We start from the raw sequence: 26,509 nt of genomic DNA, 5'->3' as shown, positions 1-26,509 counted from the left end.
GGTGAATTCATTGGTTGTTTTTCACCTCATCCACGAACGCGATTGATGAAGGTGGTGTGAAAGAACGAATGGAAGTAACGAAGGCAAAACTTTGCATAATGTGTATGGTTAAAAAAAGAATACTGTGATAATTGAGCATTTAATTAGGTTAACTTTTTAAAGAATTTGAAGGATAATATTTTTAAAAAATAAGAAAAAAAAATGATTTTATTATGGAAATAGAAAAAACACGGTTTGAATAACTGTGTCTATAAACTTTATTACCAGTTTAACTTCAAAAAAAAAAATGTAGTTAATAATGATTACGTTGCTTGAATACTTTGAAAACGCAAATTTCTTGATTAATTGGCGCGAGATATCAACATATAGGATAATTAAGCACAGTTGCGATAATTAAAGGTGCCCGTCGGTAGCCGAGTGAATTAAACCACTGAACGCTGTTAGTTGGTCGTGTGTTCACGCTCTGAGATTTGGTGTTTTCCGGGTTTTCTTTTCTTTAGTTTCACCTAAATAGGGACCAGTTTCCTATAAAGAACCGCCCGGAAACCAGATTGTTCACAGAATCCCTCTCGGCCGATTGTCCACGAGTCGCGTTGCCATAACAAACTAAACCATGCGATCATTTAAGGACCTGACTCACAATGGATCAATCAGTATGCCTGAGACACGGAAAACAGAATAAATAAACAAGTCATGGGTGTACTATAGATTACTCTCTATGGAATTTCAGGACTTTGATTATATATTTGAACTCAAGGGACCGAGACGAGTTCAACGGTACCCTACTTTTGGACCGGAGACGAAAAATAAAAAAGTTATACTTTTTAAGTTACCATGCTTTTTTAATGCTCTCATGCAGACGGCACCGTAGTTGCTAGTACTGCCATCTTGCGGTAAAGTCTGCAAACCATGACATCGGACTACGGTCATCTCTAGTAGGGTTAATCACGCGATACGAGAGCGGAGAGAGCGACGCGACTTCCGATCATCGCGCGATCGCCATTTCGGTTAATGTTACTTATGGCAGCGAACATGGCGGCCCGAGTGACCTCTCGTACGGGCGCCACCACACGCCGCCATGTGCTAAACTAGTGATCGATTCACGGTAGTTCTTGAACAAAGTAAAAAAAGGGGGGAAACGTCTACTAAACGCAATTTTAACGGCAAGCGCCGCGACTCCCAATCGCGATAGCGAGGCCGACTTAGCGGAGAGCGACGCGACTCCCTGTCATCGCGCGATCGCCGGAAAAAAGTATGATAACTTTTTTATTTTTCGTCTCCGGTCCAAAAATAGAGTATCGTTGAACTCGTCTCGGTCCCCTGAGTTCAGATATATACCCAAACACACGAAATTCCATAGGAAGTAATCTATAGTATACCCCAAGTCATAATTACATTTTTAACGTAAATTTAATATAACAAACCAAATAAATAAATATAACCCATACATAAAATTATATTGACAATAAATCTGAAGTCAACTCTCAAAAATTTCAAATTTAACTTAATTGAAAACCGGTTAATTTCCACTTAAGAAAATCAGTTAATAAAAGATTTTGTTCTTTAAAGCATAATCAAGTTCTTTTGAATGTAGCGCGTGTCATTCAACTCGGATCACGTGACGCGTTGTGTATACGTCCGCCGTCGTACGTAATATTCCACTACGGAAACGAGCTTAAGCAACGGTCGCCCGAACGGTGCAGAGTTCGTAAGTAGTTCTATGGTGTTTTGCTTATAACGATCTTTATATAGGTCAGCGACAAAGCTTTCTGTGTGATTTTGAAATGCTTAAGTATGCGTCTTAAAAAAAAAAAATTAAAAGAAAACTTGTAATGACAAAAATTTATACTTTTACTTTAGTATGTATTATTATTACACATTAATATAAACTCAATAATTTATTAATAAAATACTAAGTATCAAAAAAAAATTTAAATATTAATTCGATTTTTTCGAGAAAGTAACTTTATCTGGCAACGCTTCGCCATTCAAGATGGCTTCTTTGTTTGTGTGTTGTGAAATGAGACTTCGACTTTCTTATAAGGAAAATTAAGCAAAATATACGTTTACGAAACGTAAATTAATAGGTAATCGGTATAGTATACGAAAAACTTTGTCTTGGAAGCTTACGAGTGATTTTGGCTCTAATTTTAAAATATTTACTTAAATAAAAAATATTATATGTAACTATCTTGATTTTATAAAATAATCGCGCAGATTTGTTTATAAGTGATTAATTTTATAATTAAAATCGTCTTAAGCGGTTTTACTTTAACCCCTGTTATAACTGCTTCTCCTATGAATTCTTTCCCACCCATTCCCTGAATTGTAAACCCCTACGAGCAAAACAGTCAATGGATCCATACACGTACATGAGATCCTTTGCAATATAATCTTTTCCAAAGGTCGGTTTTTACGATATACTGCCTATAGATATACGTACTTAACACCTTACTCTTGCCGAGAAAAAATATATTTATTTGCAACAAACAACAAACGTTTTCAGCCTGATTCACAGGCCATCTTCAGGCTTGGAATACATTTGAAATTAAAATTCCATCCATGGAATACAAAAATTCAAATTCAAAATTAAATAAGGTACAATCAAAATAAAATATTGAATAACTAACATAAAGCAAAAAATAACAAAAAATATATAAAAATGTAACAAATGAATACGTAAGCATTAATAAATGCAAATTTCTAAGACATACAATAAAACCACTATATTGATTGGTTAGAGCCCTTATTAAACTTTTTAACCATAAACTTCCATGCAGAGGGAAGACTATCTGCGTCCCTCGCATTAAGACAGCCTTCTTGTAATCTACTTCTAAAAATCTGCAACTTTTCCGCTGTCAAGGCTAATGATAGAGAAAGGGGTCTAATGCAACGCTTTTGTCCCAAATGGCGCAAGCGCCAGGAGCTACGGTCAAATGGAATCAAGCGGCCATCATAAATCCTTTATCGTCTCCATCATTAGCCTTGACAGCGGAAAAGTTGCAGATTTTTAGAAGTAGATTACAAGAAGGCTGTCTTAATGCGAGGGACGCAGAAAGTCTTCCCTCTGCATGGAAGTTTATGGTTAAGAAGTTTAATAAGGGCTCTAACCAATCAATATAATGGTTTTATTGTATGTCTTAGAAATTTGCATTTATTAATGCTTACGTATTCATTTGTTACATTTTTATATATTTTTTGTTATTTTTTGCTTTATGTTAGTTATTCAATATTTTATTTTGATTATACCTTATTTAATTTTGAATTTGAATTTTTGTATTCCATGGATGGAATTTTAATTTCAAATGTATTCCAAGCCTGAAGATGGCCTGTGAATCAGGCTGAAAACGTTTGTTTGTTTGTTGCAAATAAATATATTTTTTCTCGGCAAGAGTAAGGTGTTAAGTACGTATATCTATAATGATTTGCTGAGTGCTTTATAATATTATTGATATACTGCCTATTCTCCTTGAGCAGTCGTTCGCCCTGACCATGCAAAGCGTGTAGTTGTATGCTTCGGTGCTTGCCGTAGCTTGTGGTGCCTGCCCCATGCCCCCTAAAACTATATATCGAGTACTCCATGAACGGTTGAGTAGGCTAAGTAGTGAAATGTGATTGTCTTGGTGGAACGATGCGACCCCGAAGTCAGCTGTATTTTGCCGAGGGTTGTACGTTTCTTTTGAGTGTTTTTGCTCCTATGGGTGTGTTCTATGGCTCTGGTAAGGTTCCGACCTTCTCCTTTTCTTATTTAGAGGCATAGTTGTATCCTCACGCATTCTACTGTTCGTGTTGTGGATAGAAAATAATGTTGCATGGATTGAACACCCATTCTTGAGTTGGTAAAATATCTACAACATAATACGTATTGCATTTTGGCACTCTTCTAGGGTATGATCTAGTGGCAGTGGCTTGTGGCTTGTGATCTAACTTAACCTATATGTTAAAGCAAAATGATTGCCAGATTATATCAGGCTATATTTGTAGTAGTAGTAATAATCCAGCAATCATTTGGCTCAATATATAACTAATAAACCAACAAATGCCTAAATAATTGGGCTATAATTAAATAATAAATACAAATTAATTTGGTATAGATAAGAGATGGCATTAGGTGCCATCTCTTATCTAAATTAATAATTATAATTTTTAATAATTTAATAAATAATTTAGAACATTCTGGAAGATTGTATTTATTATTTAATTATAGCCATATAATAGCCCGATTATTTAGGCGTTTGTTGGTTTATTAATATATTGTCGGGCTTTGAGATGTATTATATCAATATATAACTGTCAAGTTTTAGATGTTGATATTTAACTTATATGTATAGGCCAGATTACATTAGATCGGCAGTACTGTATATCGTGGGTAAGCAAGAAGGATCTGTTAGTGTTGCAAGTCTATACGTGGGTGGCTTGGGTGGTATGTGAATGAAAATGATTGCGAACCACTGCATTAGATTGAGGTTTTGTCGTCTCACTTGTGTGTCATGATTTTGTGTATTATGTTGCAGATATTTTCCCCCAATACTCAAGAATTTGGTTTGATTTCTTGCAAAATTGTTTTCTGTATGTTGCATGATTTTCTTGTGTGGTTTGATCTGGATATATTGAATCCTGCCCCTTGCCAACCTACCAACTTATAATGCTGGTTGATGTATCTTCAAATTTCTTAACTAATAATAATAAAGATATAGCTTATTAACTGTAGAAATCTAATTTGTTTATATATTAAGCTTTAAAAATGTCTGAGCTTCATTCTCAAATGCCATAAACTGTCAAACAAGCATTATGTTGAATATTTCTTCTTATTAGTTTACCAAAGTAACTTTATTCTATTTTACATTAGAAGCTAGATTGTAAACACAATAATTGTTTAAAATTCTTTTAAAATCATTGTGTTAAATTATCATTTTTATTATTATTACTACTTTCTTCTTTGTGGACACTAAGATGCCATTTTACAGGATGCGATGGTTACAGGTTTGGCCATGCTCACAATGAGACAGCTTGGTGGCATAGGATGAGGCTTGACATATTTAGGAAAAATTTCAGGAGTTCTTTGTGTGGATTCAATCCCAGATTTCCAGAATGGAAACCATTTCTAATATTAATTATATAAATTATTATTTTCATTTTCCAGATACTTACCAACGATTGTTCTCTATAATTAAAACAAGATGAGTGACGTACTGGACATTCTGGATGTAGATCGTCCCCAGACTCCCGAGGCATTGAGTAAAGATGCCATATTAGGAAACGAAAGGAGGGTGAGACTTGCAAATGTATGTTAACATACAGAAATTTATTTTAATTTCATAAACAAATTTTAAATTATTGTGTAAAAATTTTAAAAATTGTTATTCAGAGGAAAAAGAAAATGGTCGACATGACCTTCAAACGTCCCGAAGGAATGCATCGAGAATTGTATGCATTACTCTATTCAGATAACAGGTATTTAACTCTTTTCTTTTGCCATAATGATTCACAACGTAGAGTCAGTCCTCAATAGATTTTTGAATATTTCAGCAGAGATGCACCGCCAATATTGCCATCCGACACGGGGCAAGGATATAAACAGATAAAAGCCAAACTGGGTCTGAAAACCGTCAGATCATGGAGATGGATGCAGTTTTCAAATCCTGCCCGAAAGGTACATGAAATATGTGAACAAATAACATCATACATGGAGAAATTTATTTAATTTTAACTTATTTTCTGTTTTGAAGGATGGTGTTTTGTTTTACCATTGGAGAAGAGTTGCAGATGAAGGAAAAGATTATCCATTTGCAAGATTTAATAAAGTATGTAAAGTGGTATTTAATACATTTTACCTAAAAAACAGATTTATCCTTATTTCTGAATTAAAAATAAAACACAATATATAAAAGGTCTGTTCAACTTTTGTTTGGGATTTCAGTAATAGCAAAGGGATTGTCTGTGGTCATAAATTGGGACTATGTAATACATACTGATACTTTTTCTCTCTAGTTACTTTCTTCCACACACTGACACTTCTTTCACCATTTTGCCAATGATGGTATAGCTGTAAAATAGAAGCATTTTGGCTGGTTTCAAAATCACTGCCTGATGAACTTTCATTTCAGAGAGTTCTTCATGCGATGGTTCTTGTCCAGCACTTGTTTAAAGACCAAATAGATAATTATTGCATGACTTTAGGCATAGGCATCCAGAATTTCATAGCGAAGTCGTCTGTCGATTGTCTCTACATGTGCAAGGTCATACTCAAACAACAATCAAAATACTTCTATTTTGCATACAGAATGATTGGAGAAGTGTCAAAGTGTGAAGAATAGCCAAAATTTTTAAATTATGTTTATTTTCTTTTTTTTTTTATTTTAAACTAAACAAAAGCTGAACTAATTTGACTAATATTTACAATCAATGAGAGGCATGGCAAAGGAGGGGCATATGCTCTGACAAGGGGACCTTATGGTCTCGGAAATTCAGTTCGAAATGAGACTTTGCAGGTTAGTAGTATATCTCAAGGGTGTCCACCCAGAAGAATTTTAAAGCGCACTAACCAGAAGATTCTGCAAAAAAAGGCTCTAAAGTTTTAAGCACAGCTCATATACTGATTGATTTTACAGCATGGCAATGTAGCGAAATGGCTGAGTCTGTAGTGAACTTTCTTGCCACGCGAGTGAGCTAGGTTCGATCCTACTGCCGGCTATTTTTTATTTTTTTTTATTGTTTTAAAAATTATAACAACTTTTAAATAAAGTTAATGACCTAAAAATATTATTAATTAACTCATAAATAATTCTATTTTATTTATGAAATGACTGTTACAACTAATTAAAATGTGAATTAAAGATAATATTTTATTTTTAAAAAGTTGAATAATTTCAAATGCATTTTTAATGGGGGTAAATTAAACTTTTAATTTCTATTGTCATTAAAAAGTTATTACAAATTTTAAGATATTATAAGCTGTAGAGAGGTTAAAAATATTCGTTGAAAGATAGGCAGAGATGGTCAGGAATTTTCAATACCCTAAAGCAGTGTTTCCCAAACTTTTGACATCTGTGTACCCTTTGTATAATTTTCTTAATGCTGAGTACCCCTCATCAAAAAAATTGCATATACAGTAGAGCATCGATAAGTGGAACCAATTGGGGACTGGGGTCCTTCCAGTTAATGATTCGTTCCAGTTTCCGACTTTGTACGAAAAAATACATTAGCCTGTCCGATGTTCAAATTTTTCTCCGTTGCGTATCGCTTCCTGTTGAATTTTTCTCTGTTGCGTGTCGCTTCATGTTGAATTTTCGTCGATTTTAAGCCTAACGAAAATTTTTATAATAATCATCGAGGCTATCGTATCGTTAAAAATTATTTCTGCATTTTGTACAAACAAAATAAATATATTAAAGAATATAAAAAAACATGAAAATTATACTTTAGAAGTAAATTTAGTATCAAAAACATTCGATTCAGCACGACACAGTCCGACTGAAAATCGTTCCACTTACCGACGCTCTACTGTACTTTAAATCAAAAACCAAAGATAATGAGGATATTCCATTTCTATATGCTGCTGCAATTGAAAAATCGAAAAAGCCAAAATAGAAGACTATGTGGAAAATATTGTTCCTAGATAGCGATATGGACTTTAGGTCGCATTTTCGTCTTTCTAGAAGCACTGTCAAAGTAAGTCTCTGCTAAGAATTGTTAGTTGTAGTAACTAGCTACAGAAAAATTGGTTTATTTGGCATTTTTAGCTTTTTATTAATACTAAAGCACATAACAAACCTTTCCTGTTAGAAAAATCGCACAATAGCTAAAAATACACACGCGCACATTGTAACAATTCAATGTGTAGATACTGGAGGTTTTTGTGTGACACTGTTGTCTTGGCCATAAGGTGGAGGAATACACAGAATCACAGCACCTGGCGAAACCGCTAAGAAGTAACGAAGTGTTTTATTATTTTTCTATGTTTGTAATCGAAAAAGTAAACTGCTTGTTGACCAGGAACAGCCGAAGCACGGTGCAGCGTGTACCCCCACTAAACTCTTCCCGTGCCCCTGGGGCACGGGAAGAGTTTAGTGGGGGTACACGCATACCACACTTTGGGAAACACTGCCCTAAAGGAACTAATCAAACAATGGTCCTTATCTGCTACAGTACAATACATACAGGTTTACCCACCCTTATTCCTCTAGTAACTCAAACTAACATGCCAGTTCATTCTTGACTTTCGCAAGATAGGGATATTCTGTACTGTGAAATATCAGAATTTTTAAAATATTGTGAATTGAAAATGTCTGTTAATGGAAAAATTGCAAAAGTATCAGAAGTTGCAAATGAAATCAGTCAAGATTCATTATACAGTGAAATGTCGAAGTTGAGGTTAAAAGATGCGGTCGTTTATTATGAAAGTTTGCTTGCTGAAAATAATTTGACTACATCGGAATCTTTAACTTCAGTTTCTCGTGAAGCAATGTTGATGGGTGAAGAAATTTACGAACATACTATGTTCATGCTGGCTGAAAAAAATGCTTGTGACTGATGAAGAACTTTGTTCATGAAAATGAAAACTGTGACAAGGAACCTTTTGAAGAAGTCGAAGACATAGCTCATCAGATGAATATGAACCAGAAGAAAAAAAAAGAGAGGTAGACCATCTTTCTTTGGATTACAAAATTAAAGTTGTTAATATTGCAAAGGTTCACACCACATGGAATTTACAAACATTGCAAAAAAAAAAAAAAAAAAAAAAGGATGCAGCCAGTTAAAAAAGGAGTATTTATCCTAATGGGAAAAGGAAATAAAAAAAGGAGGAAATCAATATGATAAGTACGCAACAATTGATTCCTGGACACGATCATTTTGTTGAAGCCCGAGAGAATTATCAACAAGTGACAACTCGGAATTTACAACAGTGGGCTTTAGCAGCAGCATGACAATTTACAGATTTTCAATTTAAAGCTTCTGACAGCTGGGTTCATAAATTCAAAAAGAAGCATGGAATTCGTCAATGAAAAGTGACAAAATTTGTTTCAAAAAAAGAAACAGCAACAATCGAAGAAACCTTGGCTTCTGCAGACATTTTTTTGAACCCAGATGTTGAAATTGATACTGAATTTTAACAAAGATTTTGTTATCAACACTGACCAGACAGGTAAATTATTGCAGAGTATTTACTAATTCATTTTGCTCTCTATTTTTATGACTCTCTGACAAAATACTTCAATTTTGGGTGTTTTCTCTTTCCAGGATGTCAGTATCAGTCTGTGTACAACAGGATTCTGGATGAAAAAGGAAGCAAAACTATTTTTGTCAAAAGGCACAACATGAATAAAGTGATGCATACATATACCACTCAATATGCTGTCACTCTGTCTGGAAAAGTCCTACTTCAAGTATTTGTTTGTTTACAAGAACCAATGGTAACTTTGGTCCCAGAGTTCAAAAAACAGTAAATGAATATGCGCAAAAATATAAAAATGTTGTAATAACGTCTTCGAAATCTGGGAAACTAACGACAGGACTTTATATTGACTTTCTCAACCATTGTTTAAAGTTTTATGTGGGAAAAGAACAGTTTCTATTAATTATTGGCTCTTGGGGTGGACAAACAAAGCCTGAATTATATGACGAAATCTTTCAGGATGACGAAAAATCACCAACTTGTACAATTAAAGTGATTCCACCAAAATGTACTCCTCTTGTTCAACCTTGCAACGTATATTTTTATAGACAGGTAAAAAATCTAATAAAACATATACAAAATTGTGCTTATCTGATTGAAAATAATAGAGAAATAAACTCCTGTGAAGACTGTGTAAAAATATAATCAATAGTGCATCATCAACTGTCATTGCCAATTTTTAATGAAATGATCTGGTATGCCTGGTACGCTTCCAGGCTTTCTGATGAAAGAGAAATTTTTATGAATGTAAACTAAGTATGTTTTCCAATAGATCTTTTATAAAAAGGTTGTTCGTTTAAACAATCGTCCTTCATAAATTGTGCAAGATGTCAAAATAGTTTTTGTTTTCGATGTTTTTATGATAATTATCATTCTGATGGTTGTATGTAAAATAAAAAATTGACAAATAAAGACAACATTGTAAAAACTTTTATATAAATAAAACCCTACCCAAAAATTTATTATAGTGGTAATTAAAGTTTTAATTTACCTCTATTAAAAATGCATTTGAAATTATTCAACTTTTTAAAAATAAAATACTATCTTTAATTCACATTTTAATTAGCAGTAACAGTCATTTCATAAATAAAATAGAATTATTTATGATTTAATTAATAACATTTTTAGGTCATTAACTTTACTTAAAAGTTGTTATAATTTTTAAAACAAAAAGAAAAAAAAAGCAGCGGTAGGATTGAACCCAGCTCACCCACATGGCAAGAAAGTTTGCTACAGACTCAGGCGTTTTGCTACATTGCCATGCTGTAAAATCGATCAGTATATGAGCTGCACTTAAAACTTTAGAGCCTTTTTTTTGGAATCTTCCAGCTAGTGCACTTTAAAATTTTTCTGGGTGGATGCCCTTGAGGTATACTACTAACCTGCAAAGTCTCATCCTGAACTGAATTTCCAAGACTGTAAGGTCCACTTGTGAGCACTAAATAAATTAGGGGATGTTACAAACACTCTTATTAGATAATAAATAATCAAAATAAATTGTCAGTAAGAAGGTAAATATTAATATTAAAAATGTTTTTTAAAAAATTATCTTATTCATTATCAGTGCATATTGTAAAAACATATTCATATATTCGTTCATGTATTGTCCTTGTGGACCACAAACCCAAGCTATAGTTTTATAATTGATGATTTCACAAAATTGTTCGTTAATAGGAAATTATTAATAAAAACATTTTATTTGTTAAAATTAAATAATTCAATTTTTTAGTATTGAATATTGTTATGGCTTACTGCAGAGGTCTGCAACTTATGGCATGCAGAATGATTTTTAGTGGTGCAACCTCTGTTTTCGGGATCCAACAGAAGAGAAGAATGAAAATTAAGCAATGAAAATAACTAATTCACTGATGGTTCAAGTCTAACTTCCTTTGTTATTGTGCTGCAATTTTTTTTTCAAATTGCAACCCGATAAGACTTGCAGGTGTTGGATTACTGGGTTTTGTATGTATGTTGTGTTGTACAGTAAAACATGTATTTGGTTCATAGGTTAGTTTATTATATTAATCACAATTGTGACTGTTTAGTTGACTGCACATGCAACATAAGACTGGCAACTGACAATATATGCATACATTAGTCTCTCTCTCTCTCTCTCTCACGTCAACGAGTGGTATTACAGTGGTATTATGAGTGGTACTAAAATTTCATGTGTCACCCTGTGGCATTTATGTCACTGGACATGTCAGACTGGCAAGTGATAAACTATACAGATTTCACTGTACTTTCCCATGAGAAAATTTATTTATAATAACAACATTAATAATTCACAAAAGAAAGCCCATTTAAGTTATTACTATACTTTAAGAAATACATTAAAAAACGTTAGGTTAGGTTAGGTTGCATTATTCTACATCTTACTATAATGTGACATTTTTATTTCAAATTATAGAAAATTGGGTATAGGTATTTGCAAACTAAAGCTGGCACATTGAGCTGTTACATTGTGTTAAAACACAACAATGGTGAAAGACTGCTGACCTTTGACTTAGGGTATACTCTTGTTACTGATGCTTTTAATTACACAATTACTTGTGTAATACAGGTACTCCTCACTTTACGACCTATCTGCTCAATGACCACTTGCACTTACGACCAATCAAGTTTCGACCTGCAATTCGGGGAATCCCCTTTCTCAACTTGAGTGTCGATCAGTGGTGTATGGTGACATGCGCACTAAGCATACTATAATAGTCTTTTTATGAATAAATTTAAAGTTTGTTGCATGATTTGTATAATTTTACAACAATCCTATATTCCTGGCGCAAGTTCCTTGCTTATCAACCAGTTCGCTTAACGACGTAGTTGTCGGAACGGAACTCAGTCATAAAGTGAGGAATACCTGTATCTGCTTTCTGTAAAGTAATTACTTCTAATTCTCTACAGTACATTGATGTTTTAAAGAACAATGATGGACTTGGAGCTATAGAATATTTCCCCAAAGAATTTTCATGTAGTTCTGTCTTACATTATTTTCTCCATTCTCCAGAGTAGAAGCATTATTAGTTAAATGTCTCATTCACTATATTGATATCATGTAGGTCTATCATTTGTACCTCTATAAAAACTCTTTCTAGAATAAAATGTTGTCATATACAAACAGTGTCAGTCCAATGTTGTTTGTTTAGTTTCAAATAATTACAGCTGACAGTTAGATGTTGAGTAGTTAAGATGCCTGCTTACCACTCTCAGAGACCTGGGATTGAATCCATGTGGGTCGAAAATCCTAGGAATTTTTTCAGGGTGGTTCATCTGGATACATAAAGCCTTGTCCCTAGTTTGGCCACCCCATTGTGGGCCTGGCTGAACTGATAATTGGCTTGCTAAAAATGCCCTCTTAGTGCCCACAGGACAAAGTATTAAAAAAAATAGTCACAACTAGTGACAGAAATGATTTTAAACATGGGACTTAATCTTAAAAAAAGAACTGATTGATAGAATCAGTTTTTTTTCCCCTGAAAATAATAGATATGTTTATATTTATATGTTATAATGTCTTCTGGAAATTAATATTTTAATTGTAATTGAAGACAAAGATAATTACTTGAGCAAAATTTTTATATAATAAATATTTTTATGCAAAATTTACATTGCAAAATTTGGTTAATGTGAGCTTAGGTATACAAAAATGGCGGCACTTCCGGCCGCCATCTTGATTATGACCATCAGCGAAATTATTTATGCAAATTAGTCCTCACGAATTATTAGACACTAATAATCTCTATTTTAAATCTATTTTATGTAAAAAGGTAATTATTAAATTGAAAAAACAGATTTACTTACATTAAGATGCTTCTTTTCCCTTCTTCCGACGCTTGTTTTCTACAACAGTTGATTCTGGCGGATCGGTCTGATTTTGTTTCTTCTTAGTGGTTTTTTCGCTCTTTTTTGTAACATCACATTTCTTGCATGTTTCCTTTTTCACTTTTTTCTCATTAGTACAAACGGGAGCAGCAGGAACAGTTTCCAGTTCTTTCCATTCGGGAATTCTGTCTGATCCAGGAAATATCTTTCTTAAATGTTGTAAGAATATATAAAATTTTTCGCCAGGTTTCTTAGATGTCCAATCTAAAAACTTCTTGTACATAAATGCATACAGGTACGAATCGGATAGACCGTCGGTATAATGTTTTGGCAGATTTTTTTATTTTTTAAATACCCCCAGAGTCTTTCAATATTTTGGGTGTGATCACCAGTAGTTGGATTAACAAAATTTTCTGAATGGTTGACTGTTCTATGTTCAATATCGATTCTGTGCAGATCATCTATATGCATATAGCCTTTCCACTTGTCGGTCAGGATTGTACTCCCTGAGTTAACAAATTTAGAAATTATCCAGTTTAAGGTGATTTCGGATTGATCATTCACTTGACAAATAAAGCAGTTCCTGTCTTCTCTGCATATTCCACCGACAACCCATTTTGTACTTTTCAATTTCCGACCTTTTTCATATTTGCGTTTGCATATGACTGTTTCGTCTATTTCTACAGTTTTGTTTGGCCCGCCAATTTTAAATGTAGTTAAATTATGCATAGCAACCATCATTACAAAACGGATGTGGTTTGACCAGTCTATTCCAGCTCTATTAGAAATACTGAGGCTAAGGCGGCTGTTGTAGTAGAGCAGTCTAATCCAATGTAATGCCACATAAACGAAAAAATTCGATTCCATGAGATTTTGCCGCATTTCCCTTTAAATGTTCCTTCAAAAGCTGAAGAATTGCTTTTGCATGTTTGGCATCACATAACACATGATTCTCTGTCAATTCTATAGATTATTTTACATAAAGTAGAACACGTTTTACACACATCCTGTACGTGCTGTATTCCTAACGTTACTGCTAATTTAAAACCTTTATGAATTCTGGTATCAATACCTAATTCGGAAAAGTCAGATTCGAACAATTGGAAAAACGATTGAGAGGTGCATTCAGCCCAAAATGCTTCAGAATTAATATTAAACGAACCCATTTTTAACAAATTACTATTAATAAATAACTAAATTCAAAAATTAGGAGTTTTAAAAAATTCAAATTCAGTATCAACGCAAAATCTACAATTCTCCTACCGTGTCTCCACACAAGGGTCGTTTCAAAAAATAATTTGCATATCATGACACAATCGTCAGCAGCTCCCTCTACTTCGCAACTTGTTTAGTCATTACATTCGAGATTACCGGAAGTGCCACCATTTTGTATACCTAAGCTCACATTAACCCAAAATTTTTATGCTTTTTTCCATTATTTATTTTAAAGAAAAATAAACTGGAGATTTATGATAATATAAATGATTTCTACTTTGTTTATTAATAATTATTTTTTTAACATAGAACGTGCAAGTGCCGTCATATTCTGATTCGGATTACCAACAGCATTTACATTGTGATGGCTGGACTCGTCAAGAAACGGATCACTTGTTTGACCTGTGCAGAAGATTCGACTTAAGATTTATTGTCATTCATGATCGATGGGATCGCTCACGCTTTTCAGAAAGGAGCGTAGAGGATCTGAAAGAAAGATATTATAACATTGGAAACATTCTAGCCAAGGTAAACTCTACCACAAAATTTTCACTTATTGTAGTCTTCTTTACTTTTCCTGCTGAATATTATCTGTTTGTTATTAATGTCATTAGGGATGAGTCCCAAAGTTTATTCTAATATACATAAAAACATGTAAAGTTATATGTGCTTTTCTCATTGACTTTTAATATACAGAGAAGCTACAATTCACATGCTTCACCAGAAATATAAGTAAATAAAGATGACTACTTACATAAAGTTCATTAAAAAATAATAAATTTGCCAAACATTCTTGGCTAATGAGCGATCTTCAAACACCTAGAATTCAAACATTGTTAGAGTTTGATTGAACTTCATTGTTGTAGGAATGAGTTTCACTCAACATAATGTGCCAAATAGTATAACAAACAGAAAAAGGTAATTGCATTCAAATTCTTTTTACCCAATGATGGCTCGATGGACTTTGTGTGAGCAATTTACTTTATTTATATATAGAGAAGCTGGAATTACTGGAAACTTGTTGGCTTTTGGGATACAGGTTTAAATACGAGTTTCTAAAAGTAGTGATTTAAGCAGTGATGTGAACTGTTTTCTATGGGGTAGTGAGTAAGGAGGGTGCTCTGTTTTATTTCCCATGAGTAACACAACCAACTATGTATACCACATGCAACATGAACATGTCTAAACTGACAAATGCAATATGGTTTTCTCTATCACAGTTATATTTTCCCTACATTGATCAAACTACTCATTTCTAGTCTTTAATTTTTTTTCTTGCTCTAAAAATTACATTATTTTGTAACAATATTACTGGAATAAAATAATTTATTTGTTCCACATTCATTTGTATATTTTATGTACTTGTATATAGTAAATAAATTGCTCTACTTTTAAATTTTGTTAGTTTTCATAATAATGTTTATTTTTTCCCCTCGCTTATAATTTTTTGAATCTTATTTTCTTTCTGCTGCAACTGTCCCTTCTACGAGATCTCCTTTCTCCTTCTGGATCCATTTCTTTTTATACTTTTTCATATCAAAAGATATGGAATGATATTCTAAGAAAACATAGAGGAAGCAGGATAACTCAAAAACACAAAACATCTAGGAAGAGATTGAAAGCAAGACCAAGAGATGATGATCCAAATTGAAAAGAATAGGAAGGAGTAAAAAAAAAAGAGTAGGATCTGGAGGGAGAAAGGGAAAAAGAGAGAGATTTTTTTTCAATCCTTTCAAAAGAACAAATTGTTTGGCTAAAAATTGCCATTTTAGTTTAAATTGGAAATTTATTCAAATTATATTTATTCCCATGGTCAATAGGCACAATGAGGAAGAAGGGAGGTAACTGTAATGGCTAAAATAGAGGATATTGGAATACAATTTCTTTTTTTTACACTTAACTATTAACTATTTGTTACCTGATTTAATTGTAAGTTCTAGTTTGGAATTTGAAATTACGAATTACTTTATTTAAACTGAAGACAGCTTTTCAAAAAATTCATTTTAATTAACATTGTTTAATTGTCTGAAAAGGTTCATTTCAATAACATAATAAGCTTTAACTTCTTCCAAAATGAACAACACATATTTAATTGAAACAGGAGTGGATTTTAGGAAGTTAAATGAAACCTGTTTTCTGTGGTTTACTTGAAAAGGGAGTAAGAATATGTGTCAATGACTAGGTAAAATGTACTTTTTTTTCTCACTATGGGTTTGTTTGTGTGTGTGCTGGATGTAGTAGGTCTAGTGTATATTTTATTGGATTAACAAAACAGCATTATCAAAGTCTGTTTTAATAATTCTTTCTTCCAGGAAGTAAATTACTGGCATGACCAAATCAAACTTGTGTATTTTAGTCCATTCAATTTATTTTCCTTCAGATGTAGTATGTAAAGCAATGGTATAACAAGACAGACCTATTAACATCTATTTTGTTATCCATTTTACTGAATTATCTCTACTTTTGTAAAGTCTCATTTACCTTTTTTTTGTTGTTTTTTCAGAGATATTTCCCTAAAATACCCAAGTCCTTCTGTTTTCTTTAAACTCCTAAAATGAAATTTTTTTCCAAGAGTCTGTACCGGAAGAAATGGTTTAAAGATCTATGCTTCTGTAATTACTGATACCAGCATTTTGCATGTACAGTACTTATTGCATGCAGTGGTTTTGAATAGTGTCATGTTGCACATGAGAAAGAAAGCAGAAGAATGCCAAAAGATGTTAATTATGAGGGCTATATTGGAAAATCCATTATAAATATTGTGTGTGTATAATAACGTGTATGTTTATGTGCACATGGTGGAAAATTGATGTTATATATGGTATATATGAGGTTTTTGTAGTTACAGATTTAAATAAAGAAATGCTTATGCTAATCTTAAATTGTATTGGTCAATAAAATAATAGATATTGAGCAGTAGGACAAAATTATACATTTACTATTGCAGTAGAAAAACTGCTATTTTTAAAATATCAGTTTTTCTACTGCAGAATTAAAGCATGTATACAGAAAAACAAGCAAGAGGACTAAAGGGGAGGTTTGTGCCTTTGGCAATTTCAAGAATAATTGTGAGGGCAGACAAATAAATTCACAGCACTCAAAAGATTTTCCATGTTTTTACACTTGTTACATTTAGAGAAAGGAGACACTGTTTGACAAGTTTGTAATTGAAAGCAAAAGGATGCATTGCGCAGGTAAAAAGCTTGCTTTAAGTTAGCCACCATGGTACTAAAGTAACCTTTAGCAGTTTTATCAGGCAACAAACTGAAAAATGTGCAAATAACCTGTACTTTGGCTTTTAAATACAATTTTAAACACTATTAATCTAAGATTATCTGCAAAATTACTGTATTTTTTGAATTGATTAAGTATTTATTCTGTAAATTTGATAAACTTGTTCTTATTGAAACAGGTTCGAGCTACTGCAGGACAAGAACCTAAGATTCGAGTGTTTGATGCTGATCATGAAAGAAGACGGAAAGAACAGTTGAGAAAATTACACGATAGAACTCCAGAACAGGTAATCTTCCTCGCTATGAATATAATTATTGTAAGTTAAATCAGAATCTTCAAATTTGCATTATTTTAAGAAAAATATTGTTATTAAATGTAACAGGCAATGAATAAATTACCAACAAGCATAACATTGGCTTGAATATAAAAGTTGAAAAGCTCGAAATTAAAATATTTTAATTGATATTTTAGCTTCTGATTGATGCACTCTTTAAAACACTTTTAAATAGTTGCTGACTACTTCGAAAACTATTATTACTGAATTAAATCTATATATATGTGTATTCAGAGCTGGTTCTACTTAAATTTCTCGTGGACGAAAAAATAGCACTCCCCTGCATACAATTACTACTACTATCTGTGAATTAAAATTAACTTTAAATTTTTTCCAAGTTAAATGAAATTTATTTAAATGTATCTGAGCAATCGTTTTCTTTACTACATAAGGAAATTGTTGATAATAAGCAGAAAAAAAACCCAACAACTGTCCAATATTTCTGTATACCAGGAGTGGAACTTATCATTGATCATCTTTTATCGACTGCAAACTGAAATTGTTGAAGTCAAAACTGTCCAAGGTAATGGCATTGTCTCTTAAATCATCAGAAAGACTGCACCATGTCATTTACATAGCAAATGAACAGCAAAGGGTTAAGGGCATCACCTTGTGGAAGTCCCCTTTTTAACTTAAAACCTTTTGTGGTGACTAAACTAGTAACAATCTGTGGCTTCTAGCCCTACAAATAAACTTTGTATTATTTTGATAAATTTATCAGAGATTTTCAATGCTTTTAATTTAGTAAATAGATCCGGTAAGATCACACTATCAAACGCTCTTTCATAGTCAATAAAAGCAGTCAAGAAATGTTGTCTTTTCCTAGATAACTGTTTACAAATAATTGAGTGTAAGATCAATATATTGTATAGTGTATGTTTTCGAGGTTGGAATGCAAATTGCACTTGCTGTATCAAGTTCTTATCTCTCAATCTTTTTTGCCAAAATTAACGTAAAAATTTTCCAGATTATGAGTAACGACAACATTGGCCAAACGTTGGCATGGTTGTCTGCTGGTGGACCTCTCTTATGAATCACCTTGATCTTAACATCCAACCAAAGCAACCATTCTTATGAATCACCTTGATCTTAACATCCAACTATGCTAGTTTCATAAATCCGATTAAACAAGTCTGTCAAAATAGGAATTAGCAGGTTTCCTGAATAATTAATTAAAGAAAGAGGAATATTATTATCCATCTCTGGAGAAAAGCATAAATGCATACCTTGAATAGCAAGGTTCACCTCTGGTGGTGAAATTGGAGTATTTAAAAAGGAATCCTCCACAAACAGGGTTCCAGATGGAAATTGGATGACTAACAAGATCAAAGTCTTAATACTAAATAACTGTTTAAAAAAATTGTACCAGGCAGCCAAGGAAATGACATGTAGCCAAAAGGTCCTGGAGTCTTTGTGTTTATCAAATTCCTGGTAAAATTACCCAAAAATTTTCATTTTTTAGTCTCAATAAATGAGCTATATTCTCTATTCAATTTTAAAAAAGAGATGAGTTCAGCCTGGCTACCTGATCTTCAAAAAATATGAAGGGAGTGATTCCACTTTCATAAAATATGAAGGGCGTGATAACATCAAACTTTCTACTTTCAAAGTCTCTATTAAGTGACATTTGCTTTGAGAAACAGTCATTAAAGTCATTAACTGAACTACCAATACTTGAAAGAAAATTCAATTCTGCCAGATAATCTCCTATGGTTCATCCATTGAGAAGAATAAGATCGTGTTCAGTCTGCCATTAATGTCAACTTTTAAGTCTTTTGATCACCTCACATCATAAATGTGTGGTGACACTGTATTAAAAAATATGTTAAATTTGTGACCAACATATACATTAAAACCACCCATCAGTTTACAAGACATTAGAGAACAAATCAAGACAACAACTTGCTGTTTTTGAGGAGTTCTAGCACAAACAATCAGTATTAACATGGATTGAGAAGCAAAAACGTTTGAATAAGTTAGACTACCCACAAGTATGTCTGGGTTAAATCCAATAGCTCAAAATAACCTGTACATTCGTTAAAGAAGAAAAGGATACCACCACTAGACCTTTCTGGCCCCACAGGTTTACATGCTGCTGGTATTACATGAAGGTTCCAATTAACTTCCACAAGAAAGTTAAATCCTTTCCATTTACTTCCAAAACATATTCTTGTTTTTTAAAATAAAGTCATCAACAGCCAAGATGACTTGACAGTGCCTCCACAATAAATTGTAATATATTTCTATGTACTATACAGATGGAAGAAGAGCAAACATTATTAAACGAATTACGAAAAATAGAAATGAGGAAACGAGAAAGAGAAAAGAAAACGCAGGATCTACAAAAACTCATCACGGCAGCTGACAATAGCGCCGAAGCCAAGCGGGCCGAAAGAAAGGGACAAAAGAAGAAACTCCCTCCTCAGAAGAATTCAAAAGCTGAAGTTGCCGTAAATTTCTATCTATTTTTTAATTTAATACATTCCATATTTCATATTTTTCCTTTTTTTAAAAAAAAAATAAACTCTTCTCTTAGTCGCTGGAGACGGCAGGAATAAAATTCCCCGACTTCAAAAACAGTGGAGTTACTCTCCGAAGTCAGAGAGTGAGTTTACATTTAAATATCACAGATATATTTATTAATCTCTCCCTTTTTTAATTAAAATTTTAATTAATTTGTAGAATGATATTAAAAATTAATAATTAATATTTTATTTTGTTAATTAAAATTATTGTTTATAAATTAAATAGATGAAGCTTCCTTCTTCTGTTGGTCAAAAGAAAGCCAAAGCAATTGAACAACTCTTGCACGAGCTTGGAATAGGTGAGTTTCAAATTTTCTTAATATAAAATATTGTGACATGCAAAAGACAATAAATAAAATTAGTAATAACTGGAAATATAGCAGTCGACTAATCAGAAAAATGCCATATTTCTGTATATATCTATTGACTAAATATTAGACAATATTACATGGTCTTCAAAAAAGAATTCTGTCATCATAAATTACTGTAATTATGATGATAATTACCTAGGAAGCATGCATTGTACACCAAGCAATAGAGTAACTGCCAGCATTTTGTGTACCATTCACATTGAAATGCCATTTTGTCTACAACCTCCAGGAAGTGCCTTAAATGAAAACTGTGACTCTGTAACGGAGAAAGTGTTTTGTGTTATGCAGTTTACAAAGTCGGAATCGCTCATTGAGCAACATAATTTTTGAAGATTTTTGAGTTTAGCAGACAATTTCAAAATGATCCACTGTGTGGCAATGACCGATTCTGGCTTTGTAAATGGCAGAGTGCAAAATGTTGCAGAACATCATTTTTCTTTATAGCATTTCTTACAAGCAGCAGAAAAAAAAGACATTTGATTGCAGATAGTATGTGAAATTCGGGTGATTACTCTATTGATTGACATACAGTGTGTACTTCTCAGGTCATAATTCACGTAAGTACAATAATTTAACATTTTAGTATTCTTTTTCGAAGATCAATATGAGATTTTTTAACTTTTTATTGAACAACAATTATAGGATTCCATATTATAAATATAGAAAATTTCTAGTAATTAAATTTTCTGTACACGGTTACTGTTTTGTAATTACATTTATTACATTCTCACCCATTCAGATCTTAATCCAATGCCAACTGAAGAGATTTGTGTACTCTTCAATGAACTTAGAAGTGATATGGTTCTGCTATACGAATTGAAACTAGCACTGGCAACTTGCGAATTTGAGCTACAGACTCTTCGTCATCAGTACGAAGCCATGGTACCTGGAAAGGTATAGATTTTCGTATGTATAAGTGTCTCTTGAAGTCAAAACCACAAATTCTGGTAGACTATCTTACAGCCTCAAGGTCAGGAACATCCTTTATTGAAGGTACAGTACAGGTTACATATGCATTTCGGGCTTATTTAATCTTTAAGCCCCTCTTCAGTGCCATACTAAAAAATTGAAAAACTATCAATAACATAACACAGTATAACACGTGTGGAGTATATCTTCTAATATTAAATTTTTTATCATGCCAAATAAGGTTGCAAGATTTTCTTACAATGATCTATTCTTTCATGCACCAATATGACACTTTTGTGTCATTTATCAGATAACATTCCTTATTAAGTAATTAATATGACAATAAGAACGACACTAAATTTAACAGTAAAAATAGATCTAAACAACATTCTATAAAACAAAAAAAAATAAATTACACTTTTTAATAATCATACCTTTAAAGTGGGTGTATATCTCGTTACATTAAAAATTTCTAAAAATTCCAAAGACACGTCTTTATCTCAATAGTAATAGGATAACCAACTGTAATTATAGTAACATTAAAATCAATTTACAAAATAAATTGGTTTATACAATAAAACCATCTATACACCTAAGGATACATACCGACATCAATTGTTTTTTTCAATAATAATACACCTTGCATTACAAAATAGTTTATGACTCAGACATTACGGAGCATTTTTTGCTGTAATGCCCTCTATTAGGCTGTACCATTGGGGATCTGTTTGCATACCGTTCGAGATGTTAACAATATTTTCACCCGTATACTTCATAATTTCAATGTGTTCTTTCAATTTACATTTATAAATATTTTTTTGGAACGGAGAATTTTAGATATAGGTATAGATTTTGCTTTATAAAACAAAAGAAAAATCCATATTCTGAAAATTGTATTTCTTTTGTACAGAGTCTAGAGGCACCTTTGGCAGCACCACCATCAAACTCCATTCTAGTCGACACGAAAACTGAATCTCCGTCTAGGCAGAAAGCGGAAATTATAGATGTCGGCGGCACACCCACGGTGAGGAGCATTCCTAAGTACAGTATCAAGTACAGTATTTAGTTGCAGACATTATATAATTATCAAAATTTTTTTAGGGCGGAGGAGAAAAGTGGAAATTGAAGAAACAACTCTTTCAAGAGCAAGAAAGAAGATAGAATAATTGTCTAGTAATTGTCTTTATTTGTAATTTTTATTGTTTTATATTGTGATGTTAACGGTCTAAACACACAATAAAGTTTTTTGTTTAAGCAACAATATTATATTAAATGTTACCAATAAAAATCAGAAAACTCGTCAGTTTGTCATTAATGTTACAACGATTTTGAGCTTGCATATGTGTTGCGAGCAACATGTCGACTCTAGTTTGAGCCAATTTCCCCGAGTCAACGTGCTGATTGCAACACAAATGCCAGCTCAAAATTATTGTAGCATTGCTTTACTTTCTCAAGTCATCAAGATGATTTGACTCAAATATCAGTAACACCTAAATAGGGTTTCGGGAGGCATCACCCAAGTCACATTGCCATAAAGAAACTCAATGTTCCTAACATCTGGTAGAAATACAAGATGATCAGATGAACTGTTTACACTTACGAGAAGAAACAGTCGAGGTTATGGGTCGAGTCGCCCCATTGTGGGACTGACCGAACCCACAGTGGACTTGCTTAAAAGATCCTCTTAGTGCCCACATGGTAGAAAGGGTTTTAAAAAACTAAGAAGGAAGCCTACTTATCAAGCGAATAAACCATTAGTTAGAAAATATTTGCAGAATTCTTTGAGGTTGGTTCTTCAATGTCAGGGTCCACGAACTATCGTATTTGCAATTTAATGAGACGCAGCCAAAAATACGTCATTGTACACAACGGAGAGGGAGAGAGTCAAAAAGACCTCAAAAATTACATGTAATGGATGTTACAATTAATGGATGATCCTGAACTTTTTTGCCATTTTTATATGTTTTGCCAACAAGTTCCCCAAGTACCATTAATATATTTAGAATATATCAAATCGTCCTCTCATGTCTCTCTCTTGTGGCACTAAGAGATTTTTTTTTAGCAAGCCTCAGCTAGGCCTGTGATGAGGGATTTGGTATGACATATGGACCACCCCGAAAGATTCTTTAGGTTTCTCAATCCTGTGCTCCCAAAGCAGCAGGTTTCCTATCTAGCCGTTAGTTGAGAGCTGTGGGACCCAAGCCCATCGAAAGGCCTTTTTGGTCCTTTGTTATTTCAACAAGTTAAACTTACAGAATGTTCTTTTATTTTTAAAAGTCAGTCTTAAAGATTTTATTTTTCTATTAGTAAATTAACATTAATTTATATGAGTAAGAATCACTAAGGGCCTCCAAGTTTTCTCTGCGCCCGACAAAAAAAAAAATCCCCTGCTTTTCTTCTCGAAGGCCCTTCAAACAACTTTTATATCATACTACTATAATAACAGTTCTCAGTAATTCAGAAATATGGATAAATATTAACAATGAAAGTGGTGACGTTTTATCGAGCATCATTGTATATCGCCGCGTAAGATTCGGGTTTGATTTTTGCAAAGTAAATGGATATTTAAATTACGAAGCAAAATATATAATATTAGGTGGTTCAATTTTAGATAAATTCGCCAAAAAAATAAGCGAAATTAAAGAGAAACCGTGTCAAGATGGCGAACGTACGGAATTAATTGATCGAATATACTACAGGTTTTACCTCGAGTTACGTCGTTTGTCAAAAAAGTACAGGTAACCCCCGTATAACACGGGAGTTATGTTCCAAAAAATTGCCGTGTTATACGAAACAAAGAACTAGTGCGAAAAGGGGGGTTAGGTTCCAAGAATTAAAAAACATGCTGTTAAATCTTTTAAATCGGATTTGTTATTCACAAGTCGAAAGGCAAACACAAAATTACAAATAAAAATAACAATATACTGAATATTATGCTGTAAAAATATAAAATAATTTATATTGTTAATTTAAATACTTGCTAGGAGCGCTTTTAGTGGCCGTTTTTGGCATACGTTAATAGAATCCGGTTTTTCAGCATTATATAGTAGATTTTTTTCATGGGTAAAATGCCTATTTATTATTTTACCAGAGGATTATTCATCCTATATGATGATCTCAGCATGAGTATCATCAATTAGTAACAGTTTTTATTACATTTCATGTTGTACGAGGGTTTTAATTCCCAAACCGTGTTATAAAAGCACCGTGTTATACGGGGATTTTCCCAATTCTCGAGCCCTGTTTGAGCGAATCAGTGCTATAGAAGTACCGTGTTATACGGGGGTTACCTGTATATGGTAAAATAAAAATCAAGTTTAAGTCATTTTATTCGACTTTACATCCGTCCACCACAAATATTGAAGTGGTAATATCACTAGAAAAGCGTTGAAAGCACATAAAATCATATTAAAATATGTACTGTACATTTACAGTAAATGTTAATATAATCATCTTAAATCCTAGAGAACGAAACATGAAAACATTTGTGTTTCTGTGTTGTCATTTTATTGAGCAGTCTTTAAGTACTCATTATTAGCGTTTTCCACCGTAATTTCGATTTACGTCAACTACATAAGTAAATTCTACTTATGACGCCTCTCCTGGAACCAATTACCGACGTAAGGCGAGGTATACCTGTATACAATACAACACTTATGTATTGTACGTAATTGTTTACGTATTTAAAAATTTATTATTTATTAATTTCGACTAACATTATTTAAATTTTTTTTAAATATTAATGAAATAAAATAAATACTTAATTTAAAATATAGATCAATATTTTTGTACGATGTAAGAACTATTTCTGCCACTAGAGGGTGTTTATTATTATTCTGGGATAATTACGTAGTTGTATTTGCACGTTAAAAATGTATTTAAAATATTATTTAAATGAAAGTGGAGATCGCATTTACACGCTTAAAGTAAGTTTAGTTGTTTCATGTTTTTTTTTTTTTTGTTCATTTAAATTGATTAAATGTATGCGAGCGTGGTGTTTTTGTTTAATGGACGTATGTGTATCTGTTCGTCAAGATGCGCTATTCTATTGTGAGGTCCACTAATACAACCTACAGACAACCCTTTACTCTTACCTACAACCTATACTTTCAAACACTACTTACTATTATTACATATGTAGTTTTACTATTTAAGTGTCTGACGAGTTTGTAATAAGTACTAGCTTCCAAACAGTACTTTTATATGGAGATGGCCACGAGTTGTGAGCAGGCTGTATCATCACTTGGCCACCATGTTTGATATTGAATAGGACCCAGATCCTTAGAGAAAGTGACTTTCCCATTCTATTATGAAGTATTTATACATTACTATATTCGCTTGTGCCAAGGTCTGTATAAGAAGGTCAGGACACGCTCCCGTGATTCTATGCGGCAGTGGCCATGTTGGGGCATATCAATAGAGATCACCACACGTGGTTCCTGCGTAAGTCGACTATTATTACGTATATACATACTCAAAACGTTAAACGATGGGTTATTCTGTGGCACCTAATTGTAAAAGTAAGTCTACCGACCTTCGATTGTTTAGATTTCCTGCAGATAAGCAGAGGAAAGCGAAATGGGTGCAGAACTGCAGACGGGATAAGTGGCAGCCAACTGAACATTCTAAACTATGTGAGGATAGTGTATATTATGTATTTTTCTATAGGTACTGTCTTTATAGCTTTATAGATGTATACGTGAGCTCACATTAAATTATTTGTTGTTCAGCTTCATTTCGAAGAATCTCAGTTTGAACTGTTAATCTCAACTTTTCTGTCAGTGAGATTACATATTTTTGCCAGAGATATGAACAGTACTTTGAATGTAAAAAAAACTGTATGGAAGCAAAAGCTCATTTATGCGTAATTCTGCTGACTTCTGAAAATGGTGTTTTATTACATTTGTATCTTGTGTGTTTACAG

General features: G+C 32.9%; 1 protein-coding gene across 2 annotated transcripts; it reads left to right on the top strand.

Moving 5' to 3' along the window:
• Positions 1 to 1,979: 1,979 nt before the first annotated feature.
• Positions 1,980 to 22,846, top strand: DMAP1 (DNA methyltransferase 1 associated protein 1). Of its 2 annotated transcripts, none has more exons than XM_067263144.1 (13): positions 1,980 to 2,087; positions 5,144 to 5,285; positions 5,369 to 5,454; positions 5,533 to 5,653; positions 5,730 to 5,804; positions 14,522 to 14,740; positions 17,625 to 17,732; positions 20,039 to 20,230; positions 20,317 to 20,385; positions 20,532 to 20,604; positions 21,416 to 21,570; positions 22,496 to 22,609; positions 22,687 to 22,846. In XM_067263144.1, exons 2-13 carry the CDS (start codon positions 5,181 to 5,183, stop codon positions 22,744 to 22,746), a joined length of 1,377 nt encoding a protein of 458 aa, XP_067119245.1. In that variant the 5' UTR covers positions 1,980 to 2,087; positions 5,144 to 5,180; the 3' UTR covers positions 22,747 to 22,846. The 2 variants fall into 2 exon arrangements, with proteins under 2 accessions (XP_067119245.1, XP_067119244.1); XM_067263143.1 differs by having other exon boundaries at positions 5,530 to 5,653.
• The last annotated feature ends 3,663 nt before the right edge of the window (positions 22,847 to 26,509 follow it).

Source organism: Centruroides vittatus, unplaced genomic scaffold (assembly GCF_030686945.1).
Source record: "Centruroides vittatus isolate TY-2023 unplaced genomic scaffold, ASM3068694v2 contig_17, whole genome shotgun sequence".
In the NCBI taxonomy this organism is placed as follows: Eukaryota; Metazoa; Arthropoda; class Arachnida; order Scorpiones; family Buthidae; genus Centruroides; species Centruroides vittatus.
The sequence above is the reverse complement of the archived record's forward strand: the minus strand, read 5'-3'. Positions and strand labels throughout refer to the sequence as shown.